The sequence below is a fragment of the Helobdella robusta genome (assembly GCF_000326865.2).
Source record: "Helobdella robusta unplaced genomic scaffold HELROscaffold_28, whole genome shotgun sequence".
Taxonomy (NCBI): domain Eukaryota; kingdom Metazoa; phylum Annelida; class Clitellata; order Rhynchobdellida; family Glossiphoniidae; genus Helobdella; species Helobdella robusta.
Window position 1 is genome coordinate 969306 of NW_008704435.1, and position 19856 is coordinate 989161.

Below are 19856 nucleotides of genomic sequence, written 5' to 3' on the forward strand. Positions count from 1 at the left end.
TCACTTTTAATTAAACTTTCGCGCCACAAAGGTTGTACTATCCATACCAAGCATGCACATGCACATTACGTTCGGGCACGCGAAAGCACCCATCCTACACGTATGATGGGTTATGGTGGAATTATAATGCTACATAACCCATGTCTGTGAATTATTGTTTACTTTTAAACAGAAGTACAAAATACGAGAGCGGGCCGAAAGCATACAGCTCGCTGTTTTTTAAGAATTATTTTGGTTTTAAAGCTTTTAAATTAGTCTTATATTAGTTTGGTACATTTGCTGAGTTGTAGGGAATATGTCGCCATTTTAAAAATTATAATAAATCTCTGCAAGTATTTTTAATTAGAATTCTCCTAATAATTATTCAACAAATACAAATAATAATAATAACTTAACAACGATAAATAAGTTATTTTCGAGTCAAAAAAGATTTGTCTCGTATCTATTTCGGAAGAACTTTTTTATTTCAAATATAAACATTTTCAATGAGAATAACATTTTAACAATATTTGAAATTAATTCATATAAATCCTGTCTATATATATATAAAATTGTTAATAAGATTATTTTTACTTCTGACAATCACTTACAACAAACTCTTACATTTAACAAAAACAACATTTCGTCTAGGCACAATAACAAACTATTAATTAACACTTTATTAATTAAAGATAAATTTGTAGGAAGAAATTTTTATTGTTATGGTCCGCTCTATTGGAATAAACTGCCTTACTATATTAAATCTAATGTAATCTACAATTCTTTCAAAAAACAATTGAAAACATATTTTTTATGCTGTTTGTAACGTAAATTGTTTTATTTTATTTCATAATTATAAGATTGACTCAATTTCTCTTTTTTTGTTATCCCTAATTTTTAATTTCATTACAATTATTCTAGATATTTATGTATTGCTTAATTTTTCAGTTGATATTTTTATTCTTGGTTATGTGTAAATTCTGTTGAATTAGTTGAGATTTATTCTGTTCATGAGGCCATCCATAAATTAGTATTTTATTGCTATGATGAATCTTTTTACTTTTGTAAATAAAACTGTTCAAAAAAAAATTAAATGTTGCTCTGGTAAATTCTGCAAGGGACGTAAGGGTCTGAAAATGCACCAGCGGTCACAAAAGACTCAAATTGTCGGAAGAAAAAGGTAACGACAATGAAACTGCGAATTCGGCATCATATTCGCAGTCAACTCTGCCAAAAGACAGGCAACAGTCTCATTCAACAAACGCCAAGCAACAATTTCCCTCAACAATCACCATGCAACAATATTTTTCAACAGTCAACTTCGGGTTAAAAGTTTTATGAATGAAAATAAATTTAAAAACTTTTCACTATTCGTTCAGATAACAACGCAAATGCAAACGTTCAACAATTATTCAACGAGATTTAGGATGGCCAGAAGAGTTTTGAGGCGCATATTCAAATTCAAGATAAACGGAATAAGAAGGTCATTTTATTTGAAAATAATAAACAACAAAGAATACATCAAAAAATATCTTGACATGCCTCTCGCTGTAAGTTGAATTTTTAAAAACGCACTCTTATTGTGCATCGATATTTTTGAAAATATTGAAATAACATCCAACAATTGATTTTCTAATTTATTTGAACAGCACTGGCAAGATGTCGTGGTATATCTAGAGTACTTCAAGAAAACAGTTTGCAAGAATTGTGCCATCTACGAGGATCTCCAAGAGATGATCACAGTTATGAAGATGCTGTCATAAAACAAATTAAGGAGGACCACCATGTGAGCCTTTTGATTCCTCATAAATCATGATGTAGGGAGGGTATGTACTGTTTCAAGCAAGGGAATTTTCCGTTGATTTCTTTTATTTTATTTTTGCTTGATGAATCTTTTTAGTTTACACATTTATTTCAGTGTTAAGTTTTCAGGAGCACATTAAAGAGATATTTTGATAACTTTGTTAATATATATTTCTGTCGAATTTTCCATTAAGCATTTTTTAAAGTTGTCACTTGCTCCCGATCCGCTCCACGCTTCCGATTAAATACCTTCAAAAAAATGTATTACCTTGGCGAGAATTTGCTTTTATTTTTAATCATATTTTTAAAAACAGGCTTTATTAAGATTTATTAATATATGAAAATATGCAAAAAATGTTTGGTTTTACTAAAATAATCAGAAGGATATAAAAAGCGAAGAATAAAAAAGAATAATAAATTTAAAAATAACAATCTAGATTCTCACCAACTGTCTTTTTCTCAAACGCAGAATTGTCTAAACAAAGTCTAAAATAAATATAATATTTTATTAAATAATAACGACTCGGCGTTAATGTTCATGACTGTTCAAACTTTGACGCCGAAGAAAAATATCTAATTCGACGAAATTAAAATGTTTCTCAGTTTTATGGAATTTTACCGCATTTGGATGTTGTCAGGTAGAATTTAAATGAAATGAATTTAATCGTTTTTATCACTTGTCCAAATTAAAGTAATGTTAACGTTCATTTATAAACTAAACAAAAATTAAAGTGTTTATTATCTTTATGGCTTCAAAACAGCAATGGCTATGTTAATAAACATGCCTTAAATATTACGTCGTTAAAATGCAATACTTTCGTAAGTAAATTAGACAATGATAAGGATAACGTAACATTAGTTCAATTTGTTTTTAGTAAAGAAACTTATATGCATAGTGTTAATTATTGGAGGTTGGTTGAAAAGAGCACGCAAGGTTTTGCTGCACCCTTTTTTTAAATTTGTTTTTTGGAAAAATCAACGGATAAATTAAAATGTTTTCTAACGATATTATGTTAAAAACTAAAAAAAGTCTATCTAAGAGGAATTTGTTTAGTCCAAAATTTAGAATAATAAATCAGTGGTTTTTCATCATTCGATTCAAACAACAAAAACTGATATGATGCTGCATTTTTATGATGCTTCATAGTAGCTCATCCGAATCTGAATTGTTTTACTTAGGCTAATGAATCTGGTAATTCCGTGATACAGATGCGCAAAGCCTGAAAAGTTAAAAAAAATTTGAAATTAGCTAAAAATGTCTATGTAAGGAAACACATAAATTGAAAACCTAATTCAAACTTCTTTTAAATTTTCAACTGAGAAATATAGTCACACAAAGTCATTTTATACCATAATATACCATAAGCGGTTTTTTTAATAATTCTGAGCTTACTCAAAGCCCTTTCAGCATAGGTGCTTGATAGAGCAAAAGAAGCATATTCTTTGTAAAGCACTATCATAATGCAACATGCGAATTGCGGTAACCAGATAACTAATGAAAAATTTTGAGTAGATTCGTATAGCTGCAATTGTTACAATTGTTAGTAGGTACTATTTATTTGAGCCCCTTATAAGCCATATTGTCGGCTCACTCATCTGACCCATCAGAAAATAATCTATGCATTTTTAAACTCATTTAGTTTAGTTGCAACGCCCTTGGTAAAAAGAATTGTCAATGTGCCCCAATCTCCCCTATTTTTTAAAAATAATGATATAAAGACTTTTACAAAAGTAAGCAACACTTTTATTTCTAAATCGGTCCCACCTGCAATCTAAAAAACTATCAAAGCACAAGTTGCTTGGTTAGAAATTATTATTTGTTTATTCTTTTTAAAAAGAAATGTCTATTTTAAATTTTTGTTAAATTTTTAAAAAAACTTATTGAAAATAATAAAAAAGAGATGTTATAGCAACATCAAGAAGACAGTCTTGGTGTATCGTCTTGCCAAAAACAGTTATCACAACCGATGCAGACGCAAAGATGAGACAGTCGACCAATAGATACTGCTGTATAACGTTTTTAAATTATCTCAGTTTTGAATCCAGCTCTACAAATTATAACTCTTGTATGGGTGGTTTCATGTTGATTTCATGTTGAATAACGAGTTTAACATCTTAGCTAAAATATTTTTAATGAATTTCAACAAGAAATTCTGTTTGAAACATTAAAAGCTTTGTATTGACAAGTACTTATGAATTTGTCAAACTAAAATGATTCAGTACAAACTTAAATATTTTTTCCTACCACGAACCAAAAACTTTCATTCAATTATAAATTTACAACGCATAAAATTAACTAAACAAAATGATTTGTAATGGATGAGCAAGAGCAAAGATGAATTTTTAGCCAGAGGCAGTTTTGGATCTGTAGAAACCTTCATTTGCAAATTAACAAGGAAAAAACGTGCTGTTAAAATAATTTCGGCTGACGATGAAAAGAAACGATCCAATATAAACAACGAAATCGAAATTCTAAAACAATGTGCCAATCATGAAAACATAATTCAACTGATTGAACATTATGCAGAAAATAGAACGTTAGTTTTATTTGCTTTTTATAGATGATAATGTTTATAATTTCACCATAACTATAGCTCATTCAAAATATGGGATTATGTGTAGAAGGGGACAAATTCTTATACGTTGTTAGTACACAAAAAGTCCAGATTTAAAAAATAAATTGCTCAACGCTGTTTTTGGCACTAAACTTTCAAGTAAAATTTCTAACAAAGTTAATTATTTGTTATAAAACTTTTTGAACGAAATAGGCTGGAACATTCAATTACATGGCACCAGAGGTAGCAGGCCTGTGGTTGGGCTTGAATGATTATTACGACAAGAGATGCGATATGTGGAGTCTCGGAGTAGTGATGTTCGAAACATTCACGTGCTCATTGTCAGTCGTGGCTGCCACAGCTGTTGACTGCGTGTGCCTCAACAACGACCGCAAATGCGATTTTTGCAAGGTAATTTTATTAATCATTAGTTTGTTAAACGAAATAATTGTTTATGGCATTTTTCAACTAAACATTTTTACTAATTTTTCTTTACAGGAAGATTTATTTCGAGAGCTTCGTGTAAGTTAGTACGAACTATCATCAACAGCGTGGAACACCGTGTCGTCAGATGCAAAACATCTTTTAAAAAATCTGCTGATGGTGAAAGCATCTATGAGATATAGTATATCAAGCAACTAGATCTCTGAAACCGAAATCATCATGTAGATATGACAACATCTCAACGAAAATAATTTCAGCCACGATACATTCAATATTGCCGATTCTCACATATCTCATCAACCTGTCAATTGATGAAGGAATTTTTCCAAAAATTTTTTAAATAGCCAAAATAATACCAATCCAAAAAACTAAAAACAGTTATGAAATATCAAACTTTAGACCCATCTCACTGCTACTAGGTTTTTCAAAAGTTTATGAAAAATTCATTCATAATAAATTATCATCTTTTTTCGACAAATATAACATAATCTAAAAAAATCAATATGGATTTAGAAAAAAATATTCGACAGAAATGGCAATTATTGAACTGATTCGTAACATCGGCAAAGCATCCGAAGAGAAAAAGCTTACCGCTGGCATTTTTCTAGACCTAAGTAAAGCGTTTGACTGCGTCGACCATGAAATTCTTCTAAGAAAATTAGAACGTTATGGAATGCGAGGGAAAGTCTTCAGATTGTTGGAGAGTTACCTGCGTGATAGATTGCAGTATGTGAGGTGGAATGGGAAAGATTCGAAATTGCAAAAGATCAATGTGGGAGTACCTCAGGGCAGCATCCTTGGGCCTCTATTGTTTGCCATTTACATCAATGATTTGCCAAACGCATCAGAAAGATTCAATTACGTGATGTATGCTGATGACACGAACCTATTCAAAAGTGATAAAAACATTAATGAATTAGTAAATGATATTAACAATAATGTTCAGACCGTTGTTCGATGGTTCAGAAATAACAGGCTGACCCTCAACAAGAAAAAAACTAAATTTATGGTTTTTGGACCCGTCCAATACTTAAATCACAAAGAGCCTTATAAAATTATTGTTTATGGTGAAACAATATCAAAAATTAAGTCGTCAAAATTCTTGGGAATCGTAATTGACAATAAATTAACCTTCAAAGAGCATATAAGTTGCGTAACAAACAAAGTATCCAAATCATTAAGTGCAATCAGCAAAATAAAATTCTTTCTACCAAGATGTACCTTAAGACTTCTGTACAGTTCAATTTGCCTTCATCGCCTCGTCTACGGTAACATCATTTGGTCATCGACGTATCCATCATTGACACAACCGCTGCAACGGTTCATGAAAACAGCAATGAGGACCATTACCTGCTCAAAATTTAATGCTCCATCAGAGGAGCTGTTTATTTCAACGCGTAATTTGAACTATAAGAATCTCCATGTGTATTTATGCGCAAATTTTGTTGTTAAGCATTACGCTAGATTGTTACCAACCATTTTTTCAAATTATTATTGTTTTGTTTTTAATAATCGGCACAAAAACATAATACGATGTAATAAATCAAAAACGAATATTTTATTTTTTCATATTCTGTGCAATGGACCACGGATTTGGAATAACTTAATAATTAATTGTGATTTGAATTCTGTTTTAGGTACTAAAGTTTTGTCAACATTTAAAAACAAACTGAAGAACAATTTACTGAACCATAATTCAAAATTTTAATTTTTAACTTTTAAGAATATAGTGGATTATTCGTAAAGCAATTTTAGTTCCTGAACATTATTATTTCTCTTTTACGAAATTTTTAGTTCAAATTTCATTTTGTTTTAAAACTATTTGTAAGGTGGCCATGCTAGATAAGTTACCTGATAACTTGATCATGGTCATCCTGTCTTTTTTTCTTATTTTGGAAGCAAATAAAATATATCGTATCGTATCGTAAATGTAACTTCACACCTCCTTGTATAACTCCTTGTTATAATTAGATTGCGTTTATTAGATAGCTTTATAAGCCAATTTACTCACCGTAAATTTGTTAATAAAATTTATAACCAATAAATTGCCTCAATAAATAATATACTAATTAATAAAATAGAACTATCTTCTGTATTCATGAAATAGTAATGAAAATTTCAGCAGTTACACGTCCGACTGAGAACAATTTAAATTTTGTATGTACTGGAAACCATAACCAACTTACAAATTTAGCTCTAATGTTTTGAGTTGACTGCACGCCAAAAATAAATTGTTTAAAGTCAATTTTTCACAAAACTTGACTGAAATAATACCAATAATGAGACTACGTCGCTAAACGTTTCCCGAAACATGATACTATTAAACAATTATATAATACTGAAAAATACTTAAATATACATTTTGGGTTGTTTATATGCAATGTATAAAAAACTAAACGAGTTGAAATTGGAAAAGGCCGTAATTAGCGAATTTCTTTGTTTCTTAACAATTAGTTCAATTTTTTTTATAACGAAACGTTTTTAAACAATATTGATTAATTTTTCATTTTGGAAAAATTAATACAGCTTTAAAATGCTAAAAAAACGAATTGGATATTTTAATAAATGATAAAGTTAAAGAGATAGAATGTGTTCAGTTTAAAGGTACTGGAAAGAAGCATAAAATAAATGTATTACGTTTATGAAATTAATAAAAACAAATGGTTGTTTGACAAATGTTCCTTATTTGTTTCAGCTATCTTGTCAAAAATAACTAACGCTATAAATTTGGTTAACTTGAAATTTTAATATTAATGACATATACACAGAGTTGAACGTACAGAAAAAATCCCGCAACAACACTCAAGTATTATGGACACACTAAAGAAAATATAAAAACAATTCTAAAATGATGTTTGCTATCCAGTCTACTGTATGCAATCAAATCTTTAATCAGCTAAGCTAAATTCAAATACCAATGCCAATACAAGCAACATAGCTGTCTTTTACGCAAACCAAAATTTGTTGTGTTACATTAATTTCTTAACTCATTCAAACTGTTGAATTTAGAGCCGAATATAAAAGTGTAGAGACCTCTGGATGGCAAGAAGTGGAAGTCACTGGAAGGCCATAATTATTTGGTGAAAATTTTTAAATATTTGTGAAGGCCCTAAAAAAATAGTGTAGACTTCTAATTCTTTTCATTTGCTTGTTAGTTCCAATATGTCATGGTATGATAATGACAAAAAAGTTAGCAATTTTTTTTAATAAAATTTTATTATTTTTTTTTAAATTATGTTAATTAAAATGGGATTAGTTTTCTGGCAAAAATCTTTTTTATTCTGGAGGCCCCGGGCAATAGCCCTAACTGCCCTGCCTTAAGTGTTAAGTCTGACCCTGTGAGAAGCTTACTAGTTATCTTTGTTTTGGCTTTTTGGGTGTTGACTATTATAAAATATAAATTATATGTATTTTGTATATATGTATGCGCTGTGTCCTTTCGAAGGTTTCATTTTTATTTCAGGTAATTTTTAAATATTATATTATAAAAAATTTAAATAAAAAATTTAATTTTTCAATGGTAAAAAAAAAATTGAATTAAAAAATAAAATAAAAAATGATTTTAAAAATTATAAATAAGTTTTAAATATTGACAACCTAATTATCCAATAAGAATAAGAGATATTCGTGAAATCATTAAATTTATTTATCGGAAATAATTTTCTCTTTCCAATCAGTCATGTTAATTTGAGTAGAAAAAAAGAAAATTTGAATTATAACCGAAAATGAAAATAAAAAATACATTTAAATTTACATTTAGATTGTAAATTAAAAAAATATTGAAGTGCCTAACTTTTAACTCTCAAAACCAAATTTAAATACTTGTATTTTTCGAGATTAAGCTATAAAAATAAATTTTTTGATGATGTAATGCAAAATAAATGTATTAAATACAATTTTAAACAAAATTTTGATAAATAATTAGCGTTTAATCAATTTAATTCTTCAATAAACGAGAAGTGTAGAATGAATGAATATCGAATTTGTCCACACTCGCATTCGTTACCGTCGAGGATTTTATTGATGTTGTGCTAGAAATGGTTAGCTTTTAAAATTTTTATTACAAGCATATAGAAAATCTATTAAACTTCAGGCTAAAAGTTTTAAGAATGAAAATAAATTTAAAAACATTTTACTTTTCATTCAGATAACAATGCAAATGGAAACGTTCAACAATTATTCAACGGGATATATGAAATCAGGAAGAGTTTTGGAGGCATATATTCAAATTCAAGATAGACGGAATAAGAAGGTCATCTTATTTGAAAATAATAAACAACGACAACAACAAAGTAATCATTAGACAGATGAAAGAGTTATTAATCCGAAGTTTGTCCAACCCCTTTCATTTACGTTATCACGGATAGAATCAGCCCCTCCTCATACAATAGAGGCAGAAAGATTTTTAGTAATAGCCAATTATTTCATAAGACGCTTGCCGTACGCAACTTCTAGGTTTTTAGATGCAAAAACCAGAGCAAAATGCGATAAATCTGAACACGAAATCCGAAAAAACGCAGGATTTATTAATTGATTATTCAAACTATTGCCACTACGGACTCTTTTACTTGAAAAACAATTCTTCGATGACAAAAGCACAATCTAGGGTGAACAGTTAGAAAAACATTCCTTTGTTCACAGAATGAAATGTCATGCATTCCAAATTGATTGCATGGAGTAATGGCTGAGAGTTCAAACAACATGCTTTTATTGTAACAAAATTTTTTGTTGTGTCAGCCAATTTCTAAGCTGAAGGATACTGGGTTACGAGGCATGGTAGAAATGTGGATATCGATCTACACAGAGCCTTGATGTTTGATGCATTTGGATGATTATATGCCTCTTTGTATTGTATTGCTGATTTACATCAACCCTCAGAGGTTGTATTGATGAAGTGGTGTCTAAATCACTTTTTTAATTCATCACAACCAATCTTTATCTTACTTTGTAGTCCGATAGGTAGATCGTTCCGAATTTCGGCCGAGAAACTGAAACTTTCTCTATTAAAAATGAGTTCATTTGAATGGCGGTAGTGCGTGATCGCAGTTTATGAAAGAATTTAATCGAACTCAACCAGTCACTTCTTAAACTGGTTTCAGAAGTTCTTTTAAATAAACTGGAGCATTTCTTGTAAGACGATTCCTCGCAATCAGAGCTAATTTAAATTTTTCTTTCTGGCATGCGAAACAAGCGCAATTCATTTTGCATGTAATTGCATATTGATTCAAATTTTAGAACACCGGCATAAAACCTAGCAGCAGCTTTAACCGCTTTTTTTGTTACATTTACATTCTACTATGATAACAAATTTTTTACACTGAAACACAAGTTTGGTTTTTGTCGTATAATTTTCATTTATTCCGTCAAGTTAAATTATTAAGTTATTCAGTTAAATAACAAATAAAAATAAATAAGTTATGAATGATTGTCTACATTATTAAAATATAACAGTCACGTTTTTGACTATATAATTAAATATGTATTGCAAATACATTAAAAATAGTTGAGTTTAACAAAGCACTAATCAAGGAGAAACTATCACGACCACAATTTACTGTTTATGAAAAAGCGTAAAAAATTTAATAAAATTTCTATCTTACCGAAATAATCAACTATAACTAATAAAAGCCCTAAAAATGTTAGCCCATCACCCGCGCGTACGTAGGGCCGTTAGTTGATGTGCTGGAGGTCGGTTCTCAAGGCTGCAGCGGTCTTCAATGATGACTGTAAATGCTACCGAAAAAAAGCTGTTTACGTAAACTGTATAGTGTATACAACGTGCAAGAATTTTACTTCAAAACTATGTTTGGTAAACATCTCAATTTTAAACTTGAATGATAAATGTTATACATAAACGTGATTGATGGTTGTGAGTGCCAGTGCTGACAACAAACAAATTCATAAAATATTTTGATAAATAGATGGATTTAGTTCTATAAAAATTTGACACACTCGAAAAAAATTCATAAAAAACTTTTATGTTAAAATATTATACAAAAATGTAAAAAAATCTTTTAACTTTTATTCTGGAGTTTGTGACAAACACATTAAATGACGTTTCAATAGATGCATAATTTTTTTCGACAGTATGCATTAATGGAATCATTGGACCATATCTTCATCGCTCCCACAAAATTTACTGCTGTAAATTGCTGGATGGCGGGAGACCAGCTTGAATCGTCATAATGCACATCATACCAGCTGTTGTTGTTTGAATCCAGTACTGGAGTTGATGGAGAACATTTCCATGTTGTGTTCGTTTGAATGTATCCATCGTCACTGAATGCCACAATGTATTCTTCCAAATTAAAATATATTCATCCATGAAGATTTTTTTAAAATAAAATAATAAAGTTTATAAAAACAATTTTTTCAATTTTTCTTTTCAAATTGATTCAACAGAGTAAAAAATTCACAAATAAAAAAATTTTATATAGTTTAAATAGAATCTTCACAAAGGTTATTAACTTTTATAAGTTTCAGTTTGAAAATTATATTTTTAAATAATTTTTATCTGCTATGTAAATAGTGAAGTTTTCCAAATGATATACCAACTCACTTGATCCATTTCCGTTTTTGGCTTGAATGGCAATTACATTGACGTTGAAATGAGTGAAGTAAGAATCATACAATTTATAGTTGTCCCAGTTTGGCTTTAGTTTCTGTGCAACTCCGTCGAAATACAGAGATATAACTTTGTTGTCTGCAGTTACGGTGAAGTTGAGAGAGTACACGTCTGAATTTAATTTTGGCAAAACATAATATTTGTATTTTTTCAGTTCAACAAAAAATGAAAAGAGTGTAGTTGCAAACCGCTGTTGTACATGTGGTGGCAGCCATCAATCTTGCGAAAACAGCTGAGTGGCGCGTCGGAAAAAAGGGAGCAAGTTGTGAAATTCTGATTGAAATTGAATGCCAGACAGTGACTGTTGTTGGAGCAGGTCCAGGAACATGAAATAAACGCTCTGCTGGATGGCACGTCGTTGAATGTAGTTTGCATCGATGGCTCGTCGCAACAGCACTCATCTTTCTGCTTGCAGTTCAAACGTCTCACAAAACATCCAGCGTTGCAGACTAAATTGAGATGTAAATTTGAACAAATGAATAAAATCACAAAAATTTCGTAATGGAACATTATCGCGATTTCAGCAGGTATTAAAATTTTGCAGTTTCATTAAATCGTTTCATTGAAAAGCATTATTATTAATATTATTAGTAGTAATAATAATAAATAATAATAACATAAACAATGTAGCCTAAATTAAACTAACAAAAACAGAAAGAAGCAGAACTTGCGTGTCTTGCTCGATTATGTTTTTAATGGGAGTCGGAAGCAAAAAAAATGTTTTTGGTGAAAATTAACGTTCGATTATATTTGTATTCAAAGAATTTTTTCATTGCGTGCTGGCGCCAAAAACAGTATGAATATTTTTCAACATGAATAACAATTCATATTCAAACAATTTTATATTAAAATAATTTTGTAAAATTTACATTTAATAAATAATCTTTTTTTTATAAAATTCTTATATTATGTTTGAAAATCAAAACGCTTCACCAAAATTTTACAGATCAAAAAATAAATTCATCTGCTGGCGGTAAAAATTTATAATTAATAGAGTTTACATGGTTAATTAGAATTTGAAAACAGAAAAGAATTGCCAGTTCACGTAAACAATAAGCCCTGCGTGTCGCTGGTCAATCATTTTTTTACGGGAATCGAAAGCATGGAAATTTTGATGGAAGGTTTTGTGTAGAGTCTACTAGCTTTTATGGGAACTGTCTTTGTCTACATTCACTTTGCAAATCCGCGTCAATAATTCCAGGACGTCTAATGTAAGAATGCACTAGGACACAGGAAGGATTAAGTTTATTACTTCCGTAGTGAGTCTATATGGAATGTCTATTATTATTCTTATTTTTTTTTCTTATTATTTATTATTATCAAATTTTTATGTAATATAGTTTAGACGAACTACTTTCAAATATGTCTCCGAGTTTGCAGTTTAAGATCTGAGCCTGATAAGGCTTTGATAAATTGGATATTTATATTTATTTGCAAAACCATAACTGTTGAGAAGGAAGGTTTAAACTTTCAAAAAGTAGTCAAATTTAGGTTATTTTTTTTCTTTAATTGACATATACAAAACGTATGTGTGAAGTGTATCAAACGTTTGGTAAACCTGAGCCAACAGGGCCGGGTTATGCATTCAAAATTACTAAATTTTACCACACAAACTTCTAAATTTGGTCAAACATTTTGAAAATAAATTACTGCTATTAGTAGCAATGTTATGTTTTTTTGTCTGTTGTTTTGTATTTTAAATTCAATTTTCCAAATTGCATAAACTTCTCTCAAACTCGTTTACATCAATGACGTCAAATTAATTTTTTTCTATTTTTACAGGCTCATTTTTTAACATCACAATCACAGACAAAAAGTAAATATTTACGCATTTGTTGGTTGAATTGAATATTTTTCATCACAACTAATCACCCACAATTAAACAGTTTCTCTGAAACACGCAGCTCTGTAAAAAGTGAAAGTTTTTCATCCAGTTGTTTTTTTCATGGTGGTATAAACAAAATTCACTTGTTTCCCATTTCACAAAATCAAATTTAATCAATATTTCATTTTTTGTAATTTTTGTGAAATTTTGACTGCTTGATTTTAAATAAATTATTAATTTTGAACATCTTTGTTGTTCCAATGTACAGACCTTCATTCTACTGCTAGCTTTTAGTGCTTCTTTCCATATACGTAATTCTGATAAAAATTAACGTTAACATGTGATAAATAGAAAGCTGGAGTAATCAGTTTTTAAGCAATTCATATGTATATAGCTACAAAAGTTAAAGTTTTTTGAAAATTCAATGTTTAAGTAAAATGAAATAATAGAGCTGTTGAATGAGTTCAAATAAAGATTCCATATAAAAAAATATTCCACATTCCAACAACAATTTGAAACAGTAAACTATGTACAAAAATTTGAAAATATAGTATAGTTTTCTTGAACAGCGAATGAAACCTAATTTATCCAAAATTTCCAAATATTTAAATGATGCTTTTTCAGAAACTTGTTTGAATCAAAATTTTGGAGAGGCAAAGAATAATTGAAAAATATTTGGTAATATCAACATCCTGCTTCTTTGCTAATTTGATAATTTAAGTTAATAACTTCCTTCATAACAAAGACCTAACAAATTAACAAGGAAGCAGGATGTTGATATTACCAAATTAATAATATCTGTTGTGTCGAGTGCTTAGTGAAATGATAGAAATGATAGTAATGCATCCGCACCGCACTGCCAGGGCCGCCAACTGGACCCCAAGTTTAAATGCATACCGAGCCTTTCATATATATATATATATATATATATATATATATATATATATATATATATATATAACTATATCATACATATAACTATTATATAGTATATTAGATACCTATATTATATTTTGTGAAAATTCGAATTTGATCGATTAATCATAAAAAAAACTGTCACATGTTTTCTGGTTTTTCTTTGCCAAATGTCTTTCGTTTTTCATTTTCCTTTCTTTTTGAAGCACCTGATTTATGCTGATAGTTCATTTCTCTGGTTTCACTCTAGTTTTTTGAAACAACAGTTAAAAGAACGCTACATTGAAAACACACAAATTAAATAAACGATTGACATCACTATGACAACACCGGAAAAAACCACTATCACGGAGATGGACTTACACTTAATATGCAATTGCATGTCATTTTTTGTCAGTTATTTTTATTAATTTATTTAATATGTTCAAAAATAATCTATTTTGCAATTTGTTTTCATTTAGCATATCTAAAGTTAAATCGCAATTTTAACCTGGGTTTACTTTACACCCTACAATGATTGAATGCTATTTTTATCGTCTGTTATAATGTATATCATTTTGTATGGAAAATTTAAATGCATTAAAAAATAACATGGTGAGTATAGAGAATGATTATGAAAATTCGAAAAAACTAATTAATTTCTTGCTGAAGTGAAATTTCGTGACTATGTAATTTTTACGAAACTTTGAAAACACATTTTATTTTTTTTTTTTAAAAATTGGATAGGAAAATTTTGGGCCCAAAGTTTCAGACTTGGCTGACATACCCTTTCGGTGGCCCTGCGCACTGCATCCGCACCGCACTTGCGAAAAGGCTTTCTAAATCGGCCGTCTTAATCTCATGTTTAACATTAGATGATAAAAATACTAGAGACAATTTTTTAAAAAAAATTTAATAAATTTCTGATTTAATAACTAAAATAACATTGGCCAGAACAACGAGCACAAAATAAACTACGATGAGGAACTCAAACAAGCTTTCTAATTATTTAATATTTATGAAGATGTTGTCATATATTGGTCGTACCAATATATATGTGTATATATATATATATATATATATATATATATATATATATATATGCATGATAGTGTATTGTATGTGTATATGTGGTGATAATAACACAAATAACACTTGTGTTAAGTATCAAAGATAGATACACTTCACACATACGTTTTGTATAACACATATGCACTGCACACACATTTACATATAAATGTATGTATGTATGTGTGTATGGAAGTGTATACTGTAAGGGTTCGTTCTTTAATTTCTATTACTATTTCAACCTCACAACAAAAACAAGTACGTTGCAACAATTTCTCTATTACAAAGTAAAAGAACTGTTTATAATGTCAGACAAGTAACAATACTTACAAACTGACATTAAGAGTCAATACCTCCAATTAATTAATTAAACAACGTTATAAGTAAATATCTTTAAATAATTAAATATATAACGTTATGAGTCAATATCTCCAATTAATTAATTAAACAACGTTATTAGTCAATATCTTTAAATAATTAAATATATAAATCTCTATATTTCACAAATCACCAGTTCACGAATCTACCACTTCAACTTCCGAGACTCCACGATAACTCTCGCGACGACAACAACTCCTGAACTGAATTTCTGAGCCTGTTGACGGGACCTTCCCAGTGCTTTTATAGCCGTTTGGCCGCTATCACTCCCATGTTCAGAAATTGCGACAAGTTATTAATAACTCACGCAAACTGAGTTATTAATAATTATTTGTCCTTGAAGAGCAGTTCAATATTTTTTAACCAACCTTTTTTTAAACGTTTTTTACCTTGAAATCACCACGGCCACGAGATATTAATTACTTGTTTACTGGTTATCCATTTAAATCGTATAGCGCTACACTGAACCCTGACAGTATACATTTGATTAACTTTCTTTATTCAAATCTGCTAAAGTAATTAGAGAAGCTGCTTGCTTGGCTCTACCAACGTGGATCCCAGAGAGACTCAGCCATGATCATTAAATAGACATACATACACACACACATACATATATGCAAACAAACGAAAAAAAAAAACAAAATTTTTTATTCTGAATATTTTTGAAAATTAAAAATTTAATTTTGCGGATGTTGTTTAAAAACGCACTTGAAAAAAAGTTACAAACTGTTTTTTAATCTGACGTATGACAGATCAGCTTATTAGTTAAATTTTAAATGAGGTTTTATTGGAATATTTTATGAATTTGTCTGAATGAACAGAGTTTGATAGTTGAATTGAAATATTGACGGGCAACTAAAAACACGCACATAGGAGGCATACCTATGCTGTGAATATTTTTCATCAGATGTCTGTGTGATTGATTGGCTGGCAGGCTTCGCTCTCTTCAACACATGACATACCATTTTAAAACTGAGACATTGTTTTGTCGAAAATAATCTCTTAAAACAAATTTTTTTAATTTTTTTGAAAAATATCGTTCTTAACTTTTTTAGTTAAAAAATATTACTTTGAAACAAAAGCATTGTTTCTCATGTTGGTAAACGTTTCGAATGTGTTCTTATCACAGTTTTTTTTACACATTCTTAAAACAAAATAATGCACAGAACAAAAACACAAAGTTATTAGCAACATGCTATAAATTGCTAGAGAATAACTTTTCCAGACTATAAAACATCCTGTCATCACTCAAAATCTTTTCCAATACAAGCTAGCCGCATATATTCTTCCTGCAGAAAGCATCGGTAAAGTTATCCGACCAGATTTTTAGAGCTCCGTTTAAATTAAATTTCGGATCTTGGTTAATTGCAAGCGGCCAGCGTTGATCATTGTAGTTGGCATCGTACCAGCTGTTGTTCTTGGAATCCAGTTTTGGAATCGCAGAGGAACATCTCCACGTTGTGTTGGTTAGAATGTAACCATCATCACTGTAGGCTACTATGCTCTCTGCATATAAAAATAAATATTTATTTAATTGTTGTTTCAAGATTTTCAGGTATTAATAGAAATACAATAAAACAAAACTAGTGATGTGTGGTCAATTGCATGGCTGGTCAGTGCTTCAATAAAACGGGCGGCGTGATGACCTGGTTCAAATACGATAACGTGATGAAACAAATAGAATGATTATTTAATGCTATAGATATCATGATAGCGTATCAACATGATAACGATATGAATTACATATAACATATTGGCACAAAAACATGATAATATGGAGATATGAAATCACGATAGCATGAAATGACTACAACCATAAAAACATTTAAAAGTAAAATTTACATCACTTTAGCATATGTTGGCGGGGCAATTATTTGCAAGTTACGTTTTAACTAAATTTTAAAACTTTCTAAAAAAAAATAGTCATTTTAAAAAGCAAACCTAAACTAATAGCATACAAAAGGTTTTTGTTTCATATAAAATATATATAAAATATTTTTTGCTATCAGATTTTAGTTAACTAAAAATACAAAAGCAAGATAGCTCACTTCCAGTATTCAGGTTCGCAGCACGAACTGCAATAACTTTGGTACCGAAAGCCATCAAATGAGTATCAAATACAGCGTAGTTCTTCCAGAAGGACAGGCTCTTTTGAGGAACCCCGTCAAAATAAAGCGATACGATTTGATCGTCGGCGTTTATAGTCAGGTTGCGATAGAACACACCTAACATTTTATTCGTTTGTTAATCAATCTGGAAATCATTAACGGCCATTTTTATCGAATATGAAGACCCATCAACGAAATAATAATTTGGGTCTTACGTGTGGCATATTTGAAAAATAAGCATTCTAGAAACGATAGCGGTCTAACCTGGTCGATGCATGTGGAGACATCCAACCATTTCTTGAAAACATTTCAATCGATCAATAAAGAACAACTGACAAGTATTGAAATTCTGATTGAAATTGAAGGCCAGACACAGGCTGTTGTTGGAGCAAATCCAGGAACATGAAACAAACGCTCTGCTGGATGGTATGTCGTTGAATGTAGTTTGCATCGATGGCTCATCGCAACAGCATTCATCTTTTTGTTTGCAGTTCAAACGTCTCACGAAACATCTGGCCTGGCATATCCAACCGTGATAACCAACCAAAGCAACTACAAAAATAACTAGAGAGACGTAATCAAACGAAGAACTTGGAATGCTTCTAAATATTCTGCTCATCATGTTCTATATAATTCTATCAACAGAACTTATCTTATGATCTGAATGTTGCCAACCAATATAACACATCGGCTGATAAATAGTTATTTTTTTGTTTTCAGCTACCGTATTTTATAATGTTTATTTTCCTGAATGTGAATTATTTTCAAAATTATTTTTCAACGATTCATATGGAAGCATGCAAGCAGCAAAATGACATAGGTCACATTTTGTGTTTGTACGCATTGCATGCGTTAGTTTTTCTCTTTTCTTAAAAGTTTTTCCTCGCAACTTTAAAAATCCCAAGACAAAACATTGCACCAGATGGGCACGCAGCCTTTGAACAATGCCGAGTTAAGACGTTTTGTGTTTGCTCCTCTCAATTTTTCATTATTTTTTTTCAAATTTTTTGCCGTCTTAATTTAATGGAAATATTTGAAGAATTATTTCTTATTCAGCCATATATATATACTATAAAACTTTCTAATAAAAACTAATTTGTTATCATATTCAATTCTCAAACATAAACATCAAATTGCCTAATGAAACTAAAAAATTTTGAAATAATATTATTTATTGTCTATAAACACATCCAAGTATTAAAGTGCTATTCTTTTTTGTTATAAACAATTTCATTAAAGAACATTTTCAACTTCTTGTCAATCTGAGGTTTACAGAAAATTAAAGCAAAATTTCTACAATCCAAAAGACTCAAATATTTACTCCTGATATAAAGTTTGACATAACGTAATTTGGATATATGGCGAACATGTTTATTTGTGCCGAATTAGAATAATTTTCTCTTTTGGTGGAAGAACTTTAATTTTCTAGTTTTTTTGTATTTTTTCTATAATCATTTAAAAGTTTAAGTTAATATAAATTGTTGAATTTTGCTTCGTTACAACTCAACGGAAGGTGCCGGTGGGCCAGTCAAGCTGGCGCCACACAAGAAGAAGGAGAAGACGAGGGCTCTTTCACCGTCAACCATGGTACTACTTCAGTTAGACGGACCAATGGTTTTCGTCATTGAACCACTATCCCCTGATAACAGCCATGACTTCAGAAAAATGTCAATTTTCAAAATTAGTAAATATTTCCAAAACAATATAGGCGAACTGAATTTCATTAAAATTCAACAGAACAGAATCTTAAGTAAAATAAAAGATGAAAGGCAACGAGACAAAATACTAAAAATTAATACAATTATAAATGAAAAAGTAAAGTGCTATCCTCATAAAGTTTTGAATACAAGTAAAGGAGTTATTAGGACTACAATTTTCAGATACTGTTCAAAGGAAGAAATGAAAGAGGAATTACAAAAGCAGGGTGTAATAGATATTTTTAATATAAAAATAACTAAAAATAATCAAAAAATAAATACTAACACCTTCATCCTAACATTCAAACCTTCTCAACTTCCTTCAGAAATAAAAGTATGTTACCACTCAATAAAAATTGACAAATTTATTCCATTACCCACAAGATGCACTAAATGTCAGAAGTATGGTCATCACCATAAAATTTGCAGAAGTAAAGATCTGATTTGTTCAAGATGTGGAAATACAGGGCACAAACATAC

The 19856-nt window shown here is 30.0% G+C and overlaps 3 protein-coding genes across 3 annotated transcripts; 1 reads left to right on the forward strand and 2 right to left on the reverse strand.

Moving 5' to 3' along the window:
* Window positions 1-4388: 4388 nt before the first annotated feature.
* Window positions 4389-6709, forward strand: HELRODRAFT_173931 (hypothetical protein; the record flags this gene model as incomplete). The annotated part of the gene is made up of 4 exons (XM_009020502.1): window positions 4389-4427; window positions 4551-4748; window positions 4836-4859; window positions 6611-6709. The coding sequence occupies 4 exons, from the start codon at window positions 4389-4391 to the stop codon at window positions 6707-6709; spliced, it is 360 nt and encodes a 119-aa protein (XP_009018750.1).
* A 4131-nt stretch (window positions 6710-10840) lies between these two features.
* Window positions 10841-11916, reverse strand: HELRODRAFT_173932 (hypothetical protein; the record flags this gene model as incomplete). The annotated part of the gene is made up of 3 exons (XM_009020503.1): window positions 10841-11079; window positions 11341-11517; window positions 11595-11916. 3 exons carry the CDS (start codon window positions 11914-11916, stop codon window positions 10841-10843), a joined length of 738 nt encoding a protein of 245 aa, XP_009018751.1.
* A 4925-nt stretch (window positions 11917-16841) lies between these two features.
* On the reverse strand, window positions 16842-18301 carry HELRODRAFT_173933 (hypothetical protein; the record flags this gene model as incomplete). The annotated part of the gene is made up of 3 exons (XM_009020504.1): window positions 16842-17077; window positions 17620-17796; window positions 17944-18301. The coding sequence occupies 3 exons, from the start codon at window positions 18299-18301 to the stop codon at window positions 16842-16844; spliced, it is 771 nt and encodes a 256-aa protein (XP_009018752.1).
* Between the last annotated feature and the right edge of the window lie 1555 nt (window positions 18302-19856).